The following is a 25,414-nucleotide window of genomic DNA, read 5'->3' on the forward strand; positions in this document are numbered from 1 at the left end:
TGTGTGTGTGTGTTTGTGTGTGTGTGTGTGTGTGTGTGTGTGTGTGTGTGTGTGTGTATACACCAGGGATTGAACTCAGGGGTGCTCAACCACTGAGCCACATCCCCAGCCCTTTTTAAAAAACTTTACTTAGAGACAGGGTCTTGCTGACTTGCTTAGGGCCTCGCTAAATTTGAACTCTTGAGCCTCCTGCCTCAGCCTTCCAAGCTGCTAGTATTATAGGCATGTGCCACCTTTCCCAGCTGGATTGTGGCTTTAATGTCTATGAGTGAACATTTGGTTATGGGAGACTAAGTGCAGCCTGAAGGTCAGGAGCCTGTAGCTAGTGGCCTGAGGCTAGATACTTTACCTACAGGCCATTAGACAAATGACTTACTGACTCTTTGAAGCAACTAATAGCAGGTGAGAGCTTGCATTAAGAAAAACTATTAGCTGGGCTATAGAACTAAAAATATGACATATGGAAAATAAAACCAATGCTCTTGATCCGTTTTAAAGCCATCTTCAAAGAGATTTCCAGTCTGGCCAAGCATGGTGGCACATACCTATAATCCTAGCAACTTAGGAAGCTGAGGCAGGGGGATTGCAAGTTCAAAGCCAGTCTAAGCAACTTAGTGAGACCCTTGTCTCTAAATAAAATATTTAAAAGGCTGAGGAGCTGGCCTAGTGGTTAAGCACCCCTGGGTTCAATCCACAGTACCAAAAAAAAAAATTCCAGTTTGCCTTGTCTTTAGGAATTTCCATTTTTCTTCTTTTCATTCCCTGAGGCCATTGAACCTCTTAGGTTGTACATTAGATTAAGTTAGAAACTAAGTGGTTTGAGTTTCCCTCTGGCATAGCAGGCCTCACAGCATCATCCCTTCTGAATTTATTGTGGTGAGACCAGCTCAAATGAACCAAGAGCAACAAACTCCACTTTTAGTAAGTTTCATTTATTCAGTCATTTTTAACTTTTTCTAAGCATTTTTATGTTTTTTAGTAGCAGTTGGACATAATACTTTTATTTTATTTTACGTTTTTAAAATTTATTTTCGTGTGCTGCTGAGGATTCAACCCTGTGCCTCGCATATGCTAGGCGAGTGCTCTACCACCTAGCCACAGCCCAGCTCTTTTTTCTAAGCATTTTCATGTATTAAACCTAACATTTACAATGCTACATCAATAGATCTGTATCTGAAGATATATACACTGTATGACAAATTTGTATCTCTAGCTCTGTCTTTTCATTCAAACTCCAATTCTTATTTCAGACTTACTGCCTATCAGACTTAAATTTCATCTCTTGTTTAGTATTCCCAAAACTGACTTAAATCTCCCTGCTCAAATCTAACTTCATTTCCCAGTTTTTCACTTTTGTTAATGCAACATCTTTTTTTTCCAATTCTCTAGGAATAATACTTTAACTCCTCCCTTTCCTTCATCCCTGTAATTCACTCTGTCAGAAAGTACCCTTGATGTTTCCTCCATAATTTCTGTAACTCATCCCTTCTCCCTCTTATTGTTACTATCAGAGTTCAAACCCCCTAGATTCTTGGCACAGCTTTCTCCTACTACCAGTTTTTCCTTCATTCTTCTATAGTTTTATTCTATAATATAATCTTAAAATTTTCTGCTTCAAATGCAGTTTTGATTATGAGCTCCCTTTGCTCAGGCACCTAGGGTAAGTCTTTTTTCACATATGAGAGCAAGCTCTAACTCTTTATTTAGCATGCAATTCCTTCATAATGTGACCCTACCTTGGCTCTTCAGACCATCTTTGCAGTCAGATCTGGTTTTGGTTAGATAAGTCTTCTTGTACCTGAAAGATTTGAGAGAAACTGGTCTAAACCCTTAATTTTTCCTTCACTTGGTCTCTTGTTTCTGCTTAAGACTAAATCTCAGAGGTTCCAAAAATTCATTTCACAGATGCCAGTGGAACAGATGCTGCTTATTTTATCTGACTATTTTTCTCCTATCCAAATCCTGTCCTCTTTAAAATCTAGCTTAAGATCCATCCCTCCACTACCATCATCAATTCCAAAGAAACTATTGGCTGTACCATGCAATGTGACATGTGATAATCTACCATTTTGTATCACCATTTAATTTGTGTATATTGTATGTATTATCTCCTCAATAAGACTAACTCCTGGCAGGACCCAAAACAGTTTTAGGAAGTAGATGTTCATCAAATATTTGCCAACTAAGAGGCCATTTTTCAGGTCCATTCTGATATACCCATGAGGAAAGTCTCTATGTATACCTACCCATCATCCTGCTCAGTGGTAATGTCAAGTGAATTCCCTTATCTTAATGAGGAACACTTGGGAACCATCAATCTCTGTTATAAGGAGTTTGGAGGAAATTGTAGCATCTGTTATTTTAGGGAGAAAGATGGCTCCAGAAACAGGTCTGATGATGTCCAGGCTAAGAATCAACTTAGTGACAGAGAGTAGTTAGGTGTTTGGCTAGGAAGGGGGTTCAGCCTTTGATGTATTTCAGGTAGGTGTTGGCTTAGCAATTAGATATGCTGCTGCCTTCTGAGGTCAGCCTACCTAAAGACAAAAGCATGGTCTGATGACAGGGTGTTACTCCTGTGCCTAAAGAACTCATTTATAGGCATCTGCCCAGAAGTACCCACCCGAACAAACACTAAGAAGAAGCAAAGGAAAGTGCCCTAAGCATAGTCACTGTGTCAATAGAAATATCAGATAAGGTTTTTATGAAGGGGGGTGTGGTGAGGGGAAGAGTCGATGCACCTGTGGTTGGTGATTCAGAAACTTGGTGCCGTATTATATGGCACCATGAGGCCACCTTATGTTCCAGCCACCCCATAGTGGCTGATGTCATTTAATTACCCATTTGCTAACTGGGCCAAGAGGAAATGTGTTGGATGAAAGCCAGAGTAAGGTATACTTAAATCTTAGCTGAGCCACTTTGAGAACCTATGGAATCAAATGGCTCTCTGGATCTTCTTTCTACACTAGTGAAGCTATTGTCATTGTCAGACTAATAGAGATTGATTTCTATAGATAGCATACAATTTGTCTTTCTGGTTCCTAAATCAAGGAAGTTCTCATTTAAATGTATTAAAATGGGTTTCTATGGCTCATACAAATTGCCACCTTATGATCTCAAGTAGGAACAGGGTCTATACAATTCCTGGTGGCTGAACTAGGACTGAATTTAATCCTATACCAACTTAGCCTCTTTGTGAGTAGTTTGAAACTTTGATCTCCCTCCAGAGATTATTTCTAAAGTGTGCTCAGTGTGAAATATGAATCAATCAAATGGACTCTTGGGAAACCAAAAGCTCAAGCTTTTAGTATTAATTCAGCACACATTTATTGATTGTTATGTTGGAGCGTTCAGCTGCGTGAGATATAAAGACACCAAGAAAGTGAAAAGTGCTGTTCAATAAAAGGATACAAGCAAGAAGAGATTTGGGGTATTTTGAATGAAGAAGAGATTGTTCATGAAAGAGGTAGCATATAAGGTTGTTTTTGAAGGCTAAGTAGGATCTTATAGAACAGGAGGAATAGGCGCTCCAAGAGAAGGTGAGAGAATAGTGAGGAATACAATTTGGTTTGAACAGGCAGTATAATACCTTTTGGAGGGAAGTGGGGATAAAGCTGCGAGATAGAGGGGAGGCAAAGGAACCAATACTTTTTGAGTACCTACTATGTGCAGGAACCGCTGATATTTTATGTCATTTAATTTTATCTGTACACTGATTTTGGGTAGATAGTGGTGGCCCCATTTTAAAATTAAGACTTAGCTAGCTTTGGAAATGACACAGTTGAAGTGTGAAACCAAGTCTATTGATGGTAGAGTCAGTGCAGGGCATTGAAGCCTTGATATGAAAGGTTAAGGAATTTGAATTTAATTCAGGAAATAGTTGATATTCAAACAGGACAATGTGATAGCGCTCTGTTAGGAAGGGTATTCTTTCAGTGATATATAAGGAGCTTTAGAATGGTGAGAGATGAGAGACTGTTGTAATGGTTCAGACTCAAGACACACAGCAAAGGTAGGTTTTGACAGACTAGTGATTAGATATAAGGAAGAGGAATCCTAACTGAGGTGCTCAGCCTGAGTCTCTAGAAAAATGGTAGAGCCATTAAGCATAATAGGTAAGTCGACAGGGGCTATTGGTTTAGGATGGCAATCAGGGAGAAAGTGATATTTAGGTTTGGTATATTGGAGTTTGGGGTACCAGTAAAACAACAGAAATAATATCTAATGGGCTTTTTTGTGCAGGGTGGGTGGTGGGGTGGTGGTAGCTGGGTACCAGAGATTGAACTCAGGGGCACTTGACCACTGAGCCACATCCCCAGCCCTGTTTTGTATTTTATTTAGAGACAGGATCCCACTGAGTTGCCCAGCACCTCACTTTTGCTGAGGCTGGCTTTGAACTCCTAATCCTCCTGCCTCAGACTCCCGAGCTGCTGGGATTACAGGCCTGCACCACCATACCCAGCAGGCTTTTTAAAGCATAAGAGAATTTGACTTTAGAAACCAATTTGGTAATCATAATTGAAGGTATAAGAAACCCAGAAAAGAGATAACAGAGATTGTTAGAAAAAACATATATATATATATATATATATATATATATATGAAAGGGAGAGGAAGAGAAGAAAGAAGAGGCAACAAATAAGGACAAGTCAGATAGGTGAAAGAACTAGTATAGCATTGTGTCACCAATGGTAATTGACAAGAAGCAAGAAAGGGGTAAATTATGGGTCACAGTAATTTAGGGATATTTGTCTTGCTTCAGCATCATCCCTTTCTTGGGAAACAACTGACACCATGAAGTTCAAACACATTGCTTTTTCTCTGTTTCAATCCTGTTTAGAGAGGAAATTAGGAATTCAAGTTAAGTTTTCCTATTAACAATGTGTTTGGCAGTCATATTTTTAATTTAAGCTAGTGAGAGTTCTCAATTTTATTGCTAGCAAATGAAGTAAAATTTTGCAGTCTTTTATTAAATCATTGCAGGTTTAGCTCCCAAGAAAGCTCTTATAGTTTCGGTGCTTCTGTTCTTTTATTCTGTGTGTCAACTCTTCTGTCATTAGACTTAGTACAGAAAATTCATGCCTAGAATTTCAGTCACAAGACCAGTGTGCATTGTGTTGTCTGGTCAAGCCTCAGTTAGCTAATTTGTGAAATGGGTGGTGCTAATAAAGGGAGAATAAAATAGCTAATGAAGGATTATAAAGCACTTTGCTAATATAAAATGCAACATCAAAGCTGAATAATAATCTTAATTTAGGGCAAAGGGTTCCATTAGCAGAGTAAAAATAAAAAGGACAAAGGGTAGTGTTGCTTTGTACCTTGATAACAGTGTACAAATCAAAAGTGCTACTATTGATCCTCATTGCCCTGTGAACTCTCAACCCAGGAATTTGGCTCCCCTCCCTAACTCTCTAAGTACTTTCCTTTCCCACTCAGCCTGGTGATGCCACCTCCCTGAATCTCCTGACAGATGCAAACAGGAACTTCTGTTCAGCAGAGCCAACTTGATAACCGAGAAGATTCCTCTACCATTTATCAGCACTTTGATTATCTTTTTTGTATCTCTTACTCTCTATACTTAGCAAGAAAAATAAAGAGGTTTGAGCAATTAGGAAATAACAAAGGGCTCATAGTCCACAATGTGCATGTCAAGGGATGTTTGGAATATTTGAATATCTACCTGCCTTTGGTGTGAGGTAGCCGGCACAGTAGACAAGGTAGGCTGGAGAGCTAATGGAGCCACTGGGAAGCTGAATGGAAGAAGGGTGATAGAACCCTGGGGCCTTAGACACATCAACTCTTCAGGGCAGAATGGATGGAGAAAAGAAATCTAATTCATCTCTCATTCCACCAAAGGTAAGAAAAAAGACCCACTCAGAAAAAAATATGGAATACTATTAAGAGTGTATTGACTCTGAGTGTTCCCAGAACTTTTCCATGCAGATCACTGGGCCAAGTCCTCATAAAATCTTGGTAGGGATTGAAGTTCACTTGGAGACACTCAGCCAGCACAATGGCTTAAAGCCAGTGGGGAGCAAGAGTTTTTTTTAGTCGATGCTAGAGGAATTTTTTAAATTTGGTTTGAATAGTCTCTGAATGTCTTCTCCCAAGAAAGTGCTTCCCATCAAATCTGGGAGATACACAGAAAGACCCAAAAAGACAAAAAGAGAACTTCCAAAGCAATATAGCAAGAATAAGTTGGTCTACCCATTCATTCACAGTCTATGTGCTCTGCTCTGTGAATTTCCATGCTTATGTATTTTTTGACAAGAGGCCTAAAGACCCATGTGCATGTGCGTGTGTACACACAACTAGAGGTTTACAGTCTGATTCTAGTCTCCTGAGAGCAGGAACCCTCCCTTTTTTGGTGGTGGTGGTGGTGGTGAGGCTATTGCTTTCTGACCCCTTTAGGATTATGCTTGATTCAGCACATTGATACTGAGGGAAAACAACAGAAGTATAATTGGGCCTGGGTTATTGAGCAGGACGGTTTTCCTGCAAGAAGTGAGCTTTGGAAGAAATTTGTGCATGGTGGTAAAAAGGAATAGAATTCTCCTTTATGATGAGGTAAAAATTGTGTCAAGCTGACTTTAAATATGAAGCTTATCAGGAGTCTGCTGAAGGTTTCTGAAGAGAAAGTAGTGATCTGGAAATAATCCTATCCTGGTCAAATGACAAGGCAATCACCAAATTTACCTTATCTCACATTTATTGTTAAAACATATAATTTAACATGCATTTTTCTTTTCTTAACATCTGCTGTGTACCTGGCATTATGTGAGTGATGATGAAGACTTAGTCCCCAACTTCAAGGAGCTCAGGATCTGCTTAGCAAGAAGGAGGAAAGGACTAATGTTTTATTAAACATCTACTAAAACCCAGGCATTGGGCTGAGGAAATGGACAAGAGGGTGGGTCATAGTAAAACACTGATTAACAATAAAGTGTCATTCAAGAAATTTGGATAGATGGCTTGGGGGGGTCTATATGGGAGAAAGGGTTTAATTATGGGAATTGAGGACAGGTCAGAGGATTAGAGAAGGACCCTGGCTGAGGAGCTGAGGTCAAAAAGAGGTAGAGAGCTACAGGATTGAAGATTTTGGAATCTGGCTATCAGGGCATAAGAGAGGTACCTTCCTTGCCCCCCTTCTATAGCGTCAAGGAAATAGGCAAAGGACCCTGGAAAGACAAAAGAAAAGGGAACTGAGCACAGAACAGAAGTATTCTCCCACCATACATTTTCTCCTAAGAACTAAGTGTCTTTCTGGTTTCATAGTTTTTCATGCCTAAAATTCTACCACAAGAGATTACTTTTTAGTTTCTATGTGCTCCGAAGATGCTACTAGTAAGAATTACTAAAATATTCAAAGGATGGAAATACCAACTGGTACCAATGCCAAGATATCCAGGCACCCTCCACAGCCCAGTGAAAAGCTGAGCCCCAAATGGCCACCCCTCCCAGGCTTTCCAATGCCATCTCTCACTTTTTCTTTTATCCCCTGCCTGGAAGGCTACTCTGTGGGTGGGAATAAAACTCTACTCTCCTGTTGCATCCAGGCAGCTGCCAGCAGTCTGTTTGCCTTGTTCTTTGCTGGCAAATCATTAAACAGTCCCCCCAAAGCAGGCCTCTTCCCCAGGGCCACCCCATGGACAAGGATTCAGAGCTGTGGTCAAAGGGCTGTCAGCAGTCATGCTGGAGCCCTTGGGCTGTCTCCAACACAAGCCTTCCTGGCTGTTGCCTCTTCTGAACAGAAGCCTTTTTGGCCTGATGTCAACCCCCCAATGGCTTCTGAGGGGAGACTCTGGGCATCTGAGTTGGCTGGTGACTTGAATAATTTTGTCCATTTCCTCCTGATATAATTTCTAAGTGCTACCACCCTTTGTCCTCTCTGTTTTTTCTTTATTGAGGCACAGGACCATCCTCCACATTTTTCCACTTTGTAGTGTAAATGCAATATTGTGTGTAACTATCTAGGAGCAGGGGACAGGACCAGCCAAGTAAATATCCTAGCTCACCCCATCCTCACTCATAATATGCCCATTAAAACCTGCATGCTGAAGATTGAATCAAGCTGGCCCATTTGGATACGATATCTGCCCTCAAAGGAGTTATAAGCACCAGGGCAAGTCAGTTATGCAGACAGCAGTATGGGGCAGAGTTTGTAGGACAACTTGAAACTCTGTCTAGTGTCACAGCAAGAGACTAAGCTGAAAGATAATGAATGTGTGTGAAGTAACCAGGTTAATTAAACCATTTCACTCTCTTGCATTGAAATCACCAAACTTAGCAGTGCTAAGTAGCTCTGGTGGTAGTCCAGATGGGCCTCTGTCATACTTAAATAAATATCCTGTTTTCCTCAAATTTCATTTCATTGATGTTTTTCATTAGGACTGGTTTTAGATTGGGGACTTTGAAGCATCAAAATATTGGCCTAAATGATTACTTAAAAACAAATGCTACCTATTTCCAACAGGTTTCTAAATTCCTGCCAACTTGGGCATGAGTCTGCCTGGAATAAGAAGAGCAAAAGCATAAGGCAGACTGTGTCTAGGATATCTACAAATAGTATATTGGGTTAAGAGTGAGAGTTAAGCAGACTGCCTCGTTGTGGTAATGGTTAAGGCCATGCCTCAGAAGGGCCTTGGCCAAAGCATGCTTAAAGCCATCTCCTGGAAATGTGTTGATTAGGTGTCACCCTTAGCAATAACCATCTTGGCCTTTCTATGGAGGACTCTGGGTGACAGCTAGACTTGGTGCTGCATCCTATAGGACGAAGGTCTTCCCTAGGACAGTGATCAGACTGAGGTGACCTTTCAGAACTTCTTAGTAGGATTCTTTGGTGATTGAGTCCTGAGTTCCTCACCTGGGAGGTAAGGAGTCCAAACCACACGACTAGGGCATATCCTAAGGTCTTAAATTTTATGGTCCTTAGAACTTTGGTATTCTGTCTCATAGCCTTCCTTCCAAAGATCTCTGATGTAACCAATGATATTTGATGGGCTTCTTTTTCTCAGTTCATAACTTTAGGAGTAGCTTCTTAGTGCACCTATAGCTAGAGATCATTCTGGACTGAGTCAGACAAAACCTGACAGTGGGGATGCATTCTTGGAAATGTGCCTTAGGCAGTTTTGTCATGTGAACATCACAGCCCAATTACACAAACCGACACGGTATAGGTCACAGTGTGGCCTCTTGATGCCATCAAGATACACAGTAAACAAGATATCTGAAGCTGTTGCCTGTATTACACTATATTGTGTTTTATAGGAAACTTTAAAAAATAAGTAGAGGGCATTAAAATAATTATAAAAAGTATAGCATAGTAAATACAGTAACACAGTCATTGATTATCACCACCAAGTACCATGTCCTACACATAGGTGTACATGCCATATTTTGATGTGACTGACAGCACTGGGGGTTTGTTTACACCAGCATCATCCCAGATGTGTGAGTGATGTGCTACACTGTGATGTCATGGTGTTGTGACATCACTAGGTGATGGGAATTTTTCAGCATCAGTATGATCTTATAGGAACACTGTCACACAGCAGTCCAGTATTATCTAAATGTCATAATGTGGAGCACTTGGGTGGAGGCTGAGATTTTCCTCCTCTCTGTCTGGTTGCTGCCAAACTTTCTTCTCTAATATCAGTTTATTTCTAAAACAACTCAAGGGCTGAGGATGTGGCTCAGTGGCATAGGTGGAGGCTGTGAATTCAATCCCCAGCACTAGAAAAAAAAAAAAGTTAACTCTTTTTTATCCTAGTGTGGTGATGCACCCATGTAATCCCAGCAATTCAGGAGGCTGAGGCAGAAGGATTGCAAGTTCAAGGCCAGCCTCAGAAACTTAGTGAGACTCTGTCTCAAAATAAAAATAAAAAGGTCTGGGGATGTAGTTCAGTGGTAAAGCACCCCTGGGTTTGATCCTCAGTACCAAAAACAAATAAAATAAAACAGCTCAGATAGTTAGTTCTGCTTCTTTCTCCTTGCTTTCCTCTGCTTGCCTGTGACCCTGTGAATCACCCATACAAATCTGCCAGGCAAAGTGTGAAGTCAGGAAAACCCCACTGTGGTAGCCATTTCCATATAAAGAAGTCTAGTTACATCACAGAGCTTGGACACAATCTGAGATGGGGATAGATGAACCTTTAAAATTAAAGAATGAGGCCCTTAATGTGGGGTAAGGAAGTGAGGGAAAGGAGCTTTATTTGGGTCTGAGCTTCTGTGACCTGTAATTTCAGGACACCCCTGTCTCATCCTATACAAACAGGGACTGTTCACCGAGAAAGCATCTCAGCATGGCGTCTGGGTCTGGCTGCCTTTGTTGTGGCTGGGAAAAAGAGATGAGATAAATCCTCAAGGAAGGAAGCTGAGGCTGGTAGGCAGAAGGAACACAGGTGCAGAGGCAAGAGCAGCAGAGGGAATCAGCTTCTGTCTTGTTCATGGGGTTCTGAGCCTCCACCACAGGTCCCTGTGCTGTGGTGTTGGCTAATGTTTGCCATTCCACACCAACTGCCTCCCCAGCATGGTTCCCGAGGCAGCATGGTGGTGCACAGGGACTGAACCTAGGAGACCTCAACCCCCTGTAACTGGTCATATAACCACGGGCAGTCTATAATGAGTCCCACTTTCCTCATCTTCTGCTTTTGTTTTGCTTTTTTGAAATGGAGTCTCAATGTGTTGTCTAGGATGATCTAACACCCAGGCTCAAGTGATCCTCCTCCTTCCACCTCAGCCTCCCAAGTAGCTCAGACACATGCCACCACCCAGAAGTTTTGAAGGTCCCTAATAGGGACTGAATAGGACCATCCTGAACCAGGCTCATCTGTTAGCATTTCACATTTCTTTAATAAATTGTAGGGTAGATTCAAATTGAGTTTGATTTATTCATTCACCAAATACTAAAGTCCTATGATATGCAGAAACCCGCATGGGACTTTCAAGTCCCCACCACTACCACCAACTCCCCCTCCTGGCCCAGACTTTGCCACCTCACTCCCTATTAGATTCTGGCTATCATTTTAGTTCTACTTTTTTTTAAAAAAAATTTAGTTGTAGATGGACACAATATCATTGTTTTATTTATTCATTACTTTTATATGGTACTGAGACTCGAACCCAGTGCCTCACACCTGTGAGGCAAGCACTCTACCACTGAGCTACAACCCCAGCTCCTCAGTTCTACTCTTGACAGCTTTGTTGTTCACCGCATCCCTGTCACCCCAGGAAAGTTCCCTGAATCCAGTAAGACACACTGGAGTCCTCTGCCAGCCATCTTCTGCAGGTGCACTCTCATCCAATGGCCTAAGGTTATGCTTCCCTCTCCCCACTGACATACTTTTGTAATTTAAAAGATTATACAGTGAAGCAGGAATACACTTGTTTATAAAAGAATTTTTAACAAAATAGACAAAGAGAAACTCTTCTTGACAATTCCCCAGCCTCCCAACTTTATTTGTTAGAAAACTCAGCCATCCCAGAATGATAGAGACAAGTTGAGTTGAAGCTGGCAAATAGATCTAGAGCTTTCCAAATCCATGCCCCTAGGCTCTAACCTGTGGACGAGAGTATTGTCCTCCTTAAATAGTGACCAAGGTGGCTGGGCACAGTGGCACATGCCTTTAATCCCAGCCACTTTGGAGGCTGAGGCAGGAGGACTGAGACCAGCCTTAGCAATTTAGTGAGAGCCTGTTTCAAAATAAAATTTAAAAGGATTAGGGATGCAGTTCTGTGGTAGAGCACCCCTAGGTTCAATCTCCAGTACCCCAATAGATAAATAAATAAATATAAAATATGAAAACACAAGGTGACCAAACTGGAACTCATTGGAGGCTGTTCTGGTGCTGGGAACAGGAAAAAGAGACTTCAGGTCCCCTAGCAGCAGGAGCTCTGCTTTATGGTTCTGGTGTGTCCTGCTACAGGAGATAAGTCAGGTAGTTCTAAGTTCAGATAATGGAGGTTGCACAGGAGAGGATGATTATAAAATCTGGAAAGAGGAAATGAGGAGAAGGGTGCCTTTGATGCCTGGCCAATGTTCCTGATTACGAAGGCAAAATTGTAGCAGGCAGGAGCGTTACCTGTCCAAGGCCTGGGTGAAGGTCTCAGAGAACTGAGAGGTTATTGCAGCAGAGGTGGGGGAGGAGAGAGGCTGGGAAACAGGAGACAGTCGAGAACAAGAACGGCTTGCAGAAGCACACGCCCTAAGAGGAGGAGATGCCGTGGATAAAGGAAGGGCAGCATTAAGTTTGGGGCTCAGTTGAGCCCTGGAATGCCCTTTGTGAGGAGGTAATGAGATCACATGGCTTCCTTCATGGGAAGGAGGCGGGCTGAGAACTGGAAGAGCTTGTTCAGTGGGGTTTGGAGGCCTGAGAAGAGAAGGGAAGTGACTGTGGATAATGAGCTGTCCCAGATTTCGCCTTGCAGAAGGCTGGCATTTAGAGGCACTCTTGACCTCCAAGGGAGAAAGGAGTCAGAAAGGGCTTTGTCTCTTCCAGGAATAAGAAGAGTTATTATTACAGATGTAATAATAAAACCAGCTCTCATTTAATGAGCACTTGCTGAGGGCTGGGCTCTGTGCTAGGCACTCAATATCCATTATCTTTAGTCTTCACAACAATCAAGAAGTATTTTTGTTCCTGTTCTGTAAATGAAGAGTAGGAGGCTCAGAAAAGTTAGGTAACTTGCCCAAGGTCACACAGGTAAATGAGTCAGAATTCGAACCTTAGGTCTGTCTTGAGAGGGAGAGGAATTAAATCAGAACAAATCAACTAAAAGAATGAGGATATAGAACCCATTAAAAAATATGAAACACCAGCTGGGTGCAGAGATGTGTACCTATAGTTCCACCTGCTCAGGGGGCTGAGGCAGGCAGGAGGGTTGCTTGAGCCCAGGAGTTCAGGGCCAGCATGGGCAACAGAGCAAGACCCTATCTTAAAAAAGAGAGCGGCAGGGCAAGGTGGCACACGCTGGTAATCCCAACGTCTCTGGAGGCTGAGGCAGGAGGATTGAAGGCCAGCCTCAGCAGCTTGGTGAGACCGTGGCTCAAAATAAAAAGGCTAGGGATGTGGCTCAGTGGTTAAGTGCCCCTGGCTTCAATCCCTTTTGCCAAAAAAAAAAGAAAGAAAGAAAGAAAGAAAAAGAATAAGAAATAGAACACATGCCACCAAAGGAAAATTCACATGTCTTTACATAGGAGTATAAAATGTGTGTAAAATTAAGTTCTGAGTCAGAATGACCTTGAGAGCAAATTTCTCTCAATTTGTCCCTCATGGTAGCCTCTGGAACAGGGGTGTCCCAATTCCTGGACTTTCAAGAAGATGAAGACTACCAATCCTTAAATTTCCCCAGTTTCCATGATCCCTCCCCAGCAACACCCTCACCAAATTCCACAAGCTCATTTTCTTGGCCGTCTCCTGGTATCACTAAGAGTACTGGTGGCTCAATCTGGAAACTGTGTTTGCATCTTTGTTATAGGACACCTTGCATCCCAAGGAAGCAGACATCTGGGTCTGTTTTCTCCTCAGGAGCCCTCTTCCTGGCTGAGACCTCCCTGGAAGAGGGGGCAAAGACAGCCTGGGTGTCACACACACCCACGGAAGACTGGCGCTGCCTTGCTAGGTAATGAACAGTCTTGCTTGAAATGGCTGGTTTTTGTTTTCAATCTGAGAATATTTGAAATACTTTCATGAAATCATACAAATGAAATCACATAAAAATATATGAATATTGGCTCTCATGCCACTAATATGGCTGTACAGGAAAATGTCACTATATTGTCTTTTTTTAAATAAGTTGTAATTGACACAATACCTTTATTCTATTTATTTGTTTTTATGTGGTGCTGAGGATCGAACCCAGGGCCTCGCGCGAGCTAGGCAAGAGCTAGGCAAGGGCTCTACCACTGGGCCACAACCCCAGCCCCACTATATTGTCTTTTTATCAGATTAAATCTAACTCCAAGGCCCTGTCCAACTAATTGGGTAGAAATTTGTTTCAAGGGAGCTTCCCTCAACAGAGGAGCACAAAAATCCCAGGGTTTTATGAAATCTAGAATGTCCAAGGAACTCCTCTGATATTTGTTCATGCCGGGTCACTACAAATATGTCCATTGTCCAAACATAAATGTTCCCTTGAAAGCCACGTAAGCACATCATCTGTGCCAGGGTCTAACCTCCCAGCATCTGACATTCGGTCATTCTACAGAGGCGCTCCCTTTCTGGGCCCCACTGCGATTCTGACTGCTTACTTAGCTCATCCCCAGATCCTTCCCCCAATCCCTCCTGGTTCTAGAGGCGCTGACCATATGCACTCACGCTCCTCACACTCCTTTCTGCCTTCAGGATGCTTACATTTCCTCAACAGGTTCAATTTTTCACACACACACACACACACACAAAAAAAAAAAAAACAGGGAAGTTTTTAAGGCTTTTGGCAAATGCCCCAAGGCAAGCAAATAGAAGGTGAGACTACCTTCTTGGACTGGAAGGAGGAAAAAGACACAGAGCAAAGCTTTCATTACACATAGCTTTCATTCTCTTTCATTCTTCCCCAATAGCATAAGATAAAACTCAGTATCTCAATATATTATCCTATGATATTCAAAGCAACACACCAAAGTCCCCCTTTACTTCCTCCTAATTCCTCTCCCAGAGCCACCATTATCAGATCTTTGGTTGTCTTTTTAGTTAACCACCAGTTATCTGGTTATAGGCCTTCAATATTTATCAATTTTAATGATGTAGTAGGCCCTGAAGGGCAACTAGGTGGGGGACAGGATAGATTTCATCACAGCCTGGGGGGGAGACGGAAAACAGCAGAGAATTCCAACACAGTGGGAAAGTCTCTGGTTAAGGAGATGCAGGCAGGACAGAGCAGCAAGTGCCAGAAGTGTTTCTGGAATTCAGTTATTTTCTCTGGAACATGGGTTGCCAGTGGGGAAAAGGCAGGGGGTGGAAAGCAAGCCATGGGGCAAGACTGGGGGGCAGGGCCCAGTCCAGACAGGGCCTTTTAAGCTGTGTTTAGGAGTGCAGACTTCATTCCAGGAGCTATTCAGAGCTGTGAGAGCTTTAAGTAGATGGTAACATGCTCAAGTTAGCATTTTAGACTGCGTTGGCTACGTGAGTAGGGTAATGTGAACCTGGTCGGGAGGTTATTTCAGTCCATCAGGATATCAATGATCGTGGCATATATTAGAGTAGCCTTAGTGAGAATGGAAGAAAGTGGTCAAATAAGAGGAATATGTAGGAGGTAGAATTGTTAGAATTTAATGTTTGGATATTGGTGGTTGGAGGTGGGAGCAAGGAAATAGAACAGGCTAGGAGGATAATATCTGGCTTGGATAACAGATGAATGAGTTCTGATCTCTAAGATAGGGAATCCTGGTGAGCAGTTTGGAGGGAGAGAATGACTTGTTCCATTTTGAACAGGCTGAGTTTGAGAATCTCACAAAGATTCTTCAGGTAGAAGGGCCCAGGGGGCAGTTGGATATATGTGTCTAGAATTCGAGAGAATACAGGCTGTGACCTAGTCTTCTGTATGAAGAACCAAGGCTCCGGGATTGACTGGGTCACTCAGAGAGCACTTTAAAAGTGAGAAGGGCCAGACACAGTGGCCTCTGCCTGTCAGCCCAGTGACTCTGGAGGCTGAGTTAGGAGTATCCCAAGTTTAAAGCCTGACTGAACAACTTAGTGAGACCCTGTCACTAAATAAAATATTTTTAAAAAGATCTGGGAATGTGGCTCAGTTGTTAAGTACTCCTGGGTTCAATCCCAGGTACCAAAAAAAAAAAAAAAAAGTAAACTGATCTTTAGTTTTTTTTTTTTTTTAAGCTTATTTTATTCTACTACTACTTTCCATTTCTTCTGATCTTTATCATTTGCTAGCTGTGTGTTCCTGGGCATGCTGCTTAACCTTTAGTGCCTCAGTTTCCTCATCTTTAAAATGAGGATAATAATAGTTTCCATATCATAGTTTTGTCATGAGTATGAAAATAGTTAATACCTAGGGCTGGGGTTGTGGCTCAGTGGTAGAGCACTCACCTAGAATGTGCAAGGCCCTGGGTTTGATCCTCAGCACCATATAAAAATAAGTAAATAAAATCAAGGTATTGTGTCCAGCTACAACTTAAAAATAAAATTTTAAAAAAGAAAGACTTAATACACAGAAATGCTTAGAGCAATCACTGGCCCACAGTAGTTACTCAATAAATAGAAACCACTATATCATCCTCCTTATTTTTATTAGCATGGACAATGATCCTATTCATTTGGAGTTCTATGATTCCAGAGGATGGAGTCAGACAGCTAACTTCTAATCTTGTGTGACCTTGACATCTCTGAGTCTCAAGCTCCTCTTCTTTATATGGGGATGATAATATCTACCTCATAGTTAAATAATGTCTGAAGCCCTGGTGTGAAAGAGACATTTACTAATGGTTAATCTCCCATTCCCTCTTCCATAGTTGTTGGTTTAGAACCAGGCAAATCTGGTGACTCCGACACCAGGTTTCCCACTTCTGTCCTGTTCTGCTTTGTAGATGCTGGTTCCTGGTTAAGGCCTGCGGGGCAGAGTGGTAGGTAAATATTTTCAAATCCTTCTCCAAAATGACTTTCTCCCTCTCCCTGTCAGCCCTCTTGTCAGTGAGAGGCTTCTTGTGGTCATCATGAGAATACTGGATCGTTGGGGAAGGTGGAAGAGCAAGCAAAGCCGTGGGTCTGCTGGATGCAGTGGTGATACACCTTAGTATTCCAGCTATTTGGGAGGCTGAGGATCTAAGATAAAAAGGGCTGGGATGTAGCTCAGTGGTAGAGCACCCCTGGATTCAATCCCCAGTACTGCAAAAAAGAAAAAGGCAATGGACTTCTGTTAGAAGTCTATTCTTTCTTCCTTCCTTCCTCCCCTTATAGCGCCAGCAATCGAACCCAGGACCTAGCACATGCTAGGCAAGTGCTCTACCACTGAGCCACATCCCAGCCCTTACATCTTTTGATCTACTGGAGCAGCTGACTTGTGATTCCTTACCACACCAGATGAGATCTCTGCAGTCACCAGGGCAATCCTTCTCAAATGGTTCCTGCCCCGTGACTTATTCTTGCTGGCCTTTGCAGCCTTGTCTCCTGCCTTCTCTTTTGTGACAGACCTATTTTCCTGCAGCCCATCTCAACCTGGTGCCTTGGCACAAGTGGCTTCCTCTGCCAAGAACATACCTCTCCATCACCATCCCTTTTTGCTCGTCCATTATGTGAACAGTACCTGTTTAGCCTCCAAGGAAGCTTCAAGTCATCTTTATCCTCCACGTAGGATTATTAGTCCCCTCTTTTTTTATTCTCCCACAGGCCCTTAAACAAACTGTCATGGTAACCTCACAGAATGATGTGTTTCCCTGCTTGTTTCCTGAGCTGCTTCAAGACAACAAGTTTCTCTTATTTGTCATTGACTCCTCAGTGCATTTTACAGTGCCTGGCACTCTGGGATCCTTCAGTGTTGATAGAATTAAAAAATGAATGAATGTATGAACAGATGAATGGACAGGTAGACAGACTAATTGAGTTTGTTGAACAAGGAGCTATATCTTCACTCAAGTAATTATAGCCCAAGCCTCATTCCAGCCTTTTTCTGGGGACAGGGGTGAGTAACCTTTCTCCCTCACCAAACTTCAATCACCACCAGCCTAGTAGTCCTTAAATTCTCAGAATAAGATTGGAAGTCCTTCCTATATTGACACACCTGACCTAGAGATTTTTGTTCACAAGGATACAATTCAAAGCAAGGTAGTACTTATTTATTAAGAACCTACTATGTTCAAGGGACTGTAGTGATACAATGAGAGGAAATAGCTGAAAGTGCTTTCAGAAAGTGACTGTGTTTCTAAATCTATCTTCAACATTATTGTCTTCATAAATTCAAAATTCTCAATGGTTTCCCTGGTGGTTCCTTCTGGAAGTCCTTCAGACTTCAGCATGAGTGGAGAGGAAAATGTGGGCAGCTCCCTGGGAGGAATTCCTTTCTTTCTAGGATACACTGAGTTTCCACCATATGGGAATCTCTGGTAGATAGGATTATCCAGAATAAAATAAACCATCCTTTGTTCTCATAGCACTCTGTCATTTTATTCAGGAAAAGTTGTATTCCAGTGAGTTTAAGAATCATCTTGAAAGAGAAGAGTTTTAGTAGGGCAGTCTCATCCCTTTGATGAGGGGATCCTCAAATTTCTGCTAGCTCATGCTGGCCCACTTCTCTTTTAATCATTGTTCAGCATCAACTGGGCTTAGAGGCACGGGGACTAGAACTGGACCTTCAGAGTAGATGGGCCTTGCTGGCTCCTTCTCCACTGCATCTTTTTGGGGACAGGAGGAGCTCCTAGGAATTATGCTAATCAAGGTTTAAGCCTTAACCAAGTCCCCTCCCAAGATAGTTGCTTCTCCCTATCAACACCTTGCTTGATCCTGTTATGGGCATAGGGAACAGGCAAAGGAGGAGAGTGGGAGAAGCAAAGTAGCATCAACTTAGAAGACCCATGCCATGGGAGAGATGAGAATCTACAGGACAACAGCTGCTGGGAGCATCTCGGGGAGGCAGGAGGCACCAGCAACACCTAGTTGTTGGAGCAGGTAGAAGGATCAGGAATTGAAAAGTTGGGGCCAGAAAAGGAGCTCTCTGCATCTGGCCAGTTTAGAAAAGCAGGAGGGTTGTTGGAGCTGCTTTGCAGCTGCCTCTTCATTTATACTCCTCTAGGAGAGCCTTTCTCCAACCTGTCCTCCCACCTGTATCCTTGGCCCCAGAACCTCTGAAGTGACAACTAATGGTTACTAGCATACCATCAAGCTATCCAGTAATAAGGCCCACTCTTTGGTACCACCAAAAGGCCTACTTGGAACCTGCCTAGAACAGTTAGAGGGCTTGGTTCTCCATCCTGCCTCCTAGAGCCTTCCTAACCCAGCTCTTTGTCTCTCTCTCTCTCTCTCTCTTTCTCTCTGCAGTCCCACCCCCTGTACCTGTGCAATGCCAGTGATGATGACAATTTGGAGCCTGGATTCATCAGTATCGTCAAGCTGGAGAGTCCCCGACGGGCCCCTCGCCCCTGCCTGTCACTGGCCAGCAAGGTAGATTCACATTTGACCCTCCAAATGCCCTGAATGCACCCAGCTCCAGGCTGTGAGAGGCCCCTGGGCTGTCTTGTTACCTTGTCACTTAAGAGTGATGTGCTTGATTCCCTCAGGTTTTCCTCACCTGTGACTGGTCAGAGAGAGGTGAAAATCCATGCCTCTGCCTTTTCTCCACCAACCAGCACCAGCAGAACTTTTTGACTTGCATGCTAGCTACCCAGCCTCTTCCTCCTCTATCACTTAGGAATTCCTAAGTCCCTTCTCCTGTCCAGATCAGAGCAAAGATGATTTAGATGAAGGGCTCTTCTGTCCTTCAGAAATACTTACTGAGCACTTTTCCAAGAACAGCAAAACAGAAGCCATCGCCCCTACCCTTAAAATGTTTGCCTGTTTTTCCGAAGTTGTGAACTGCTGGCCTGCAAGCTAGCTTTGGCTTGCACAACGGTTGTGCTTAGCCCACACAATGACTTTTCAAAACATAAGTCAATTGCTACATTTAAAGATTGGATATGTTTACATAAAACTCCAGATTTTCAGCTTTTCTGGAAGAAAACTCAGAAGCTCCAACAGCACTTGCCCCACATTCTCACAGGCCACAGTTGGCAGGAGCTAGGGAGGAGCTGCCTCCTCTCTACAGCTGCGGGCTCCCTCTGTTCGCCATGTTCTACTCTATCCTGCTACCTCACTGGCCCTGGAAATATTTGTTCTTGTGATCCCTGCTTTAACTAACAATGATAGTTGCTGTTTTCTATGTGATTACCACTGTACCCAGATTTACATACATCAGATTCTTTGTATGTATCATCTCATTTACTTTTTACAACAATCTGGAAAGGCAGGTATTCCTCTCCATTTGGCATAGGAGGTAAGTGAGAATCAGATACATTAAGTGACTTGCCAGAGCAACACAACTCAGGAGGGGTGGAGCTGATATTTGAACCCAGCCCTGTCTGGTTCTCAACTTAGGTTTTTAATCTTTCTACTGTGCTGCCTTCCATTCTAGCTGGAAAATTTGAATGTATGCATACAGTATATTTAGATTGTATGTGGCACAGATGGGTGTACTTAAGGGAGAGGATCCTGCCTCCAGCGTTGGTAAGAGAGGAGAGTAATACCCACAATCTTTGTGCTGGTTCCTTGTACTCATGCCCAGATCCCCTGGGGATTTCCTGATCCTCCTGAGATTCAAAGGGAAATAACCTGAGGTTCTTAATTCATCCCACAGAGGGATATGGGCAGATTCTGAATATAGCTTTGGGGATGTAGCTCAGTGGTAGAGTGCTTGTCTAGCTTGCACAAGGCCCTGGGTTCAGTCCCTGAGGCCCCCACAGGTAATTGATGATATTCTCCTAGTCTGGCCATGCTAATGCAGGAGGGGTTCCAGGGAAGGTAGGAAGCAGGGGCTGGGTCACATACAGAGGAGCTGGAGACTGGGGCATCCCTGAAAAGCACTAGAGATCTTTAATGAAAGCAGAATTTTGTTAGGCTAAAGCTGCCCTGTTTCTGGGTATTTCATTTTCCCTGTTTGACAATTCATTTATTCATTTGGTAAGCAGCCTGGACTACATGAAGTAGAGTGTGAGTGTGAGTAGACCATGTGTTGGGGGAAGGGGGAAGAAGTGTTCAGAGAAACTATGATGGGTTTCTTGTTTCTTTCTTCTTCTCTTCCTCCTCCTTCTCTTTCTCCTTCTTCTTCTTTACCTATTATAAAAGACAAATATGTTTATCTGGAAATTTTACAGAAAATTGTAACTAAGTTCTTAGAAATGTCTAAAATTCTGCCACCCAGAGTCCCCACTGTTCTTTTACTGGAGTGCATGCCTTCACAGCACATAGACACTTGGTAAACTCAGGGTGCATCCATGGGGGAGGCTTCTCTTTGACTCTGGAGGACCGCACTACTGTAGAGAGCTGGGACATGTACACAGATGCTGTGATCAGCGCCCTTTGAAGTGTTGTTTCCTTCACCATAAAATGAGACTTTGATTTCTATCCCCATGATTACAGGGATAAAAATGATGTATGTCAAGTGCCAAATAGTACCTGAGTTAAAACAAACACAAAACCATAAACCGTTAGGGTTTAGAAGGACTACCTGGGCTGCACCTGGGCTGCTACCTCGTGACCACAGTCCCTGCTTCCTCCCCTGCACATACTCATTGCCTGGTTTCTCCCTGTCACTCCGTGGGAATTACTCTAGCCCCAGCCCATAGCTTCTGATTGGTCAGTTCCAAGCCTTCCTATAGGTTTCATCCTTTGACCTGACCAAGTAGCTCCTACCTGGGCTCCCGGATCAACAGAGGCCTGTGAGAGTAGTAATATGAGTCTTTGAACTACTTCCAAGGTTTCAGAAGTCCCTTGGGCTTGATCGAAACATTTGTTTTTGCTTTTGGTTAGAATTCTATCAGTTAAATGTGTTAATATAGATTATCTCATGGGAATATGAATTGCATATAATAAATGTAGTTAGTTTAGCATGTATTTTTTAATATAGCCATGGGGGGTATAAGAGTAAGTTGACATCTTTGGGAAGGTAAAACTTGAAAACCATTGACCCATATTAGCTCTGTTGTGGTTTTTCCTATTAGTATCAATGTTGCCACCATCATTGACAAAGCTGGGATTTGTGAGAGTTTGAAGCCTAGTTCCCCCACTGTTCCTAGTATGACTTGGGCATTTTAGCTCATCTCTCTGAGCTTCTGTTTCCTCATCTATAAAAGTAGAATAATAATAGGATATATGTCATAGTAGTCATGAGGATTTAATGAGACAGTACAAATAGAAGCTCTTAGCCTTATGCACATAGTAACCATTCAATAAATGAGTGCAGTTATCATTCTATCATCATCATAGACATCATTATCCCCCACTTTTTTTTTTTGGTGTTGGGGATTGAACCCAGGGCCTCACATGCTCCACTATGAGCTACACACCCTCATCACTAATTCCAAGCTTATATAGTTCACAAAGCTGTCCCCTCTACCCCTTCTATTTTTTCCTCTCTCTTGCTCTTCTCTGAAACCCTCACCATAATTCTTTGGGACTTTTCCAATCTTGTCACCACCCCTAGCTAGTCACCCAAATTGGTTTCTGTTTCTTTATTTCCACACTCATCCTAGTGATAAGCCAGGCCCTTATCATCTCACGCCTGGACTAGTGCAGATCTGGAGAGAAGCAGGTGGATGCAAGCCCTGCCTCTGTTACCATGGAGACCACTGCTTGGTGTTAAGGGCAGGCACTCTTGAGGCAGAAGTCCTAGATGGGAGTCCTGCCTCTACTCCTTATCTGTTGGTGACCCTGGGCAAGTTATTTAGTCTCTCTGAGTCTTGGTTTCCTCAACTTGAAAGTGGGGCTGATGGGACTGGGGTTGTAGCTTGGTGGCAGAACGCTTGCCTAGCATATATGAGACACTGGGTTCTATCCTCGGCACCATATAAAGATGAATAAATTATAAAATAAAGGTATTGTGTTCATCTACAACTAAAAGAAAAAAGACTGTGCCTTGAAATAAAAGTGGGGTTTATGGCTTTCTTATAGAGTAAGGCATAAATGAAATTGTGTATGCAAAGCATGTGATAATAGCTGATATAATCACAACCTAATACTTAAGGAACACTTACTATGTGCTGGGCCCTATTTTAAGTGCTTTCCATGAACCAATTTACGTAGTCCTCACAATAACCCTATGGAGTGGGTCCCTTTATTATTCCATTTTACAGAAAGGAAAACCAAGGCACGGACAGGTTAAAGATCTTGCTGAAAGTCTCACAGCTGACAGTTGGTAGCAGAGTTAGGATTCAAATCTAAGCAGTCTGGACAGAATGGATCTCAATAAAGGTTATATCCTTTCTCCTTCTTTCTACCCTTGCTTTCAAGTCTGGAGGAATCCCACCTCTCCTATTGAAACTTTTCTTCCTGGCACAGTAGAAACAGAAATTCCTCCCTGCAGCACACCGCCAGCAGTTAGGGTCCTTGATGTGCTGTCAACATCATGTCCTGCTCTGTGTACGTTTCATGGAGGTGCCTTGGTGTAGGGGTAGGCAAGGGCCCTTCCCCCACTACCCCCACCTCAAATGAGCTGCCTCACATTGATCTGTTTTGTATACTGAATATTTGTTTCAGATCAATATCTGACAGATAGCGGAGGCAAAGGCATTCTGAAGTGAAAAACACTGGACTACTGGTCTATTCCATTCATTTGTGCTCTAGAATATTATCAACATCATAATTTGTGCACATACATGCCTTATCTCCACAACTAGATCATGAGTTGTTCTAAAGGGCCTGGCCTTCCCTGGCTTGGTGCTTACTCAATCTTGGATGAGCAAGAGATATACAGACAATGTCACTGTGGTCTCTAAGGCCTAGAGAAAAACAACAGCTGACCAGTGAGCCCAGTGAGCAGAGGCAGGATTTTATCTCACTCTCACTGCTCACTCTAATAACTCACAGGCAGGCTAGCTTGTTCCTAGGGCTGGCCCACTCTGCAGTATACAGCAAGGGCTCTGGGTGGTCCTTTTGAAACCCAGTTTTCTTTCCTGTGGGCCTGTCCACTCTCTGTCTGCCTTCTAGATTCTAGTCCCCAAAGAAGTACTTTTTTTCTCCCTAACTCCTATTCTCTTGGGAGCAGGTGGGATAGGTGGCATTGGGCTGCCATCTGTCCCCAGATCTTGCTTTTTATTCCTAGAATTCTGGACACAGGAACCCCCTACCTGAAAGTTCTGTTTGTTTTCTTCTGTTGGCCAACTCTCTGGGCTCTTTGATCACTTTTACAACTTTGTAATTATGGGCTGTAATGGGTTAGGGTGTTTGAACATCATAGTAATTGCTTTCCACTGTTCCTACCCCAATTCTTCAAAGAGAGAGGGGTGGACAAGCAAGAAAATCTCTAAAGAAGCAAGTCTTTACTTTCCCACATGCTATTCCGGGCCAGACTGGGTCCAGGGTCTTGTCTGGGCATAGGAAACCTAAGGTCCCTACTTCATGACAACTGGAATGTGAAAGTGCCAGTAGGGTTCCCCAGCCAGGGATTCCTTTCCCTTGTCACCACTCCCTCACCCTTGCTTTGGAGGGCTCTGAAGATAAGGGAGCTTCCTTCTGCCTGGAGGAGATGAGGTAGGGTAGACTTCCTGGGCCAAATTGGATGAGGGAACAATGGAAGCTGTGACTTCTCCGCTCCTTCAATAATTCCATTCTGAAGTCTTCCTGTGAATTTCCAGTAAATTAGCCTTGGCTGGGTCCAGGCTGGGCCTAAATGCTGGTAGAGGGCCCAGCCCAGATCCTGGGAGAAGGAGAGAAGAAAGAGGGAGTTATCTTCCTAAGCAAAATGGAGCCCCATTTGAGTGTCTCCACCACCTTCTCCCACTCCCCTGCCTGCAGGCAGCTGGTTCTGAGGGGCCCCCTGGTCTCTGTCTCTGCTTGAGGAGTAGGGAGCAGGAGCAAGTAGCTGCTCCCAGCCTGCCTGGCAGGAGACCTGCCCCAACAGGCTCTCCCTGGGAAGGCAAGCAGAGATCAAAGCCCTGAGAGATGAGTAAGTCCAAGCACTGGCTCCTCTTGCTGCCACTACCACTTGCAGTAGGGTTAACTCTTTCACTGCATGCTGAAGGGCTCAGAGACTCAGCAGGGGCCTGGGATGGGAGGTCACAATCTGATACCATTAAAATGAGCCTTTGCTCTAGGGAGGAAGGCTGGAGGGTGGCTGTGCCCAGCAAGGAGACCCAACACCAGGCCAAGAGCAGCTCCCTGGCGGTGCCTGTGCCTGTAGTTGGTTGTTGGTTTGCTATTGCACCTCCATCCCACCCTTAGCTCTTATCTCCCTCTCCTGACCCCTCCACAGCCCTAGACCCCTGCTTCTTGTTCTCTTCCTGGCTCTGATATCTGCTCTTCCTGGTGGCTAGGTTCTGCTTCCTCGCCTGCTCTTGGAGTCCTTTGTGACCATGCATCTGCATGTGGACACAGTTGTGTCCTTGTGGGAGCAGCTCCTCAAGTCCCTCCCTACTCGAGTCACCCTAAAGGAGAGGATGAAGCAATAAAGCACTGGACAAGGACTCCCCTAGGTCCTGGAATTGTAGCCAGAGAGAGTTGGCAAGCTGAGAGTGCTGGGGACAGAGCCTGTGAGATGGGTTGAGGCAGGGCTTTCCACAGAGAGGAGTCGTGTGGGAACAGTGTCCCAGGCTCTCCTGCACTCTGCCTAGCAGGGGATGCCCCACAGGCTCCTCTGTCAGGAAGGGCTGGGTCCTGGAGAGTCCAGCCCTGTTCCAAAGTTCTCTGCTTTCTTCCTCTTCCTGTGTGTCCTCCTCCCAGGGGTTCCA

At 43.6% G+C, this 25,414-nt stretch overlaps 1 protein-coding gene across 1 annotated transcript in view; it reads left to right on the forward strand.

Annotated features, from left to right (window-relative positions):
• Positions 1-25,414, forward strand: part of Rnf43 (ring finger protein 43) — a 60,992-nt gene that overhangs the window by 26,649 nt on the left and 8,929 nt on the right. Inside the window, exon 2 of the mRNA XM_026407356.2 lies at positions 18,978-19,100. Coding sequence (XP_026263141.1) covers positions 18,978-19,100 — 123 coding nt within the window. The remainder of the gene's footprint in view (positions 1-18,977; positions 19,101-25,414) is intronic.

This window comes from Urocitellus parryii, chromosome 7 (genome assembly GCF_045843805.1).
Source record: "Urocitellus parryii isolate mUroPar1 chromosome 7, mUroPar1.hap1, whole genome shotgun sequence".
In the NCBI taxonomy this organism is placed as follows: Eukaryota; Metazoa; Chordata; class Mammalia; order Rodentia; family Sciuridae; genus Urocitellus; species Urocitellus parryii.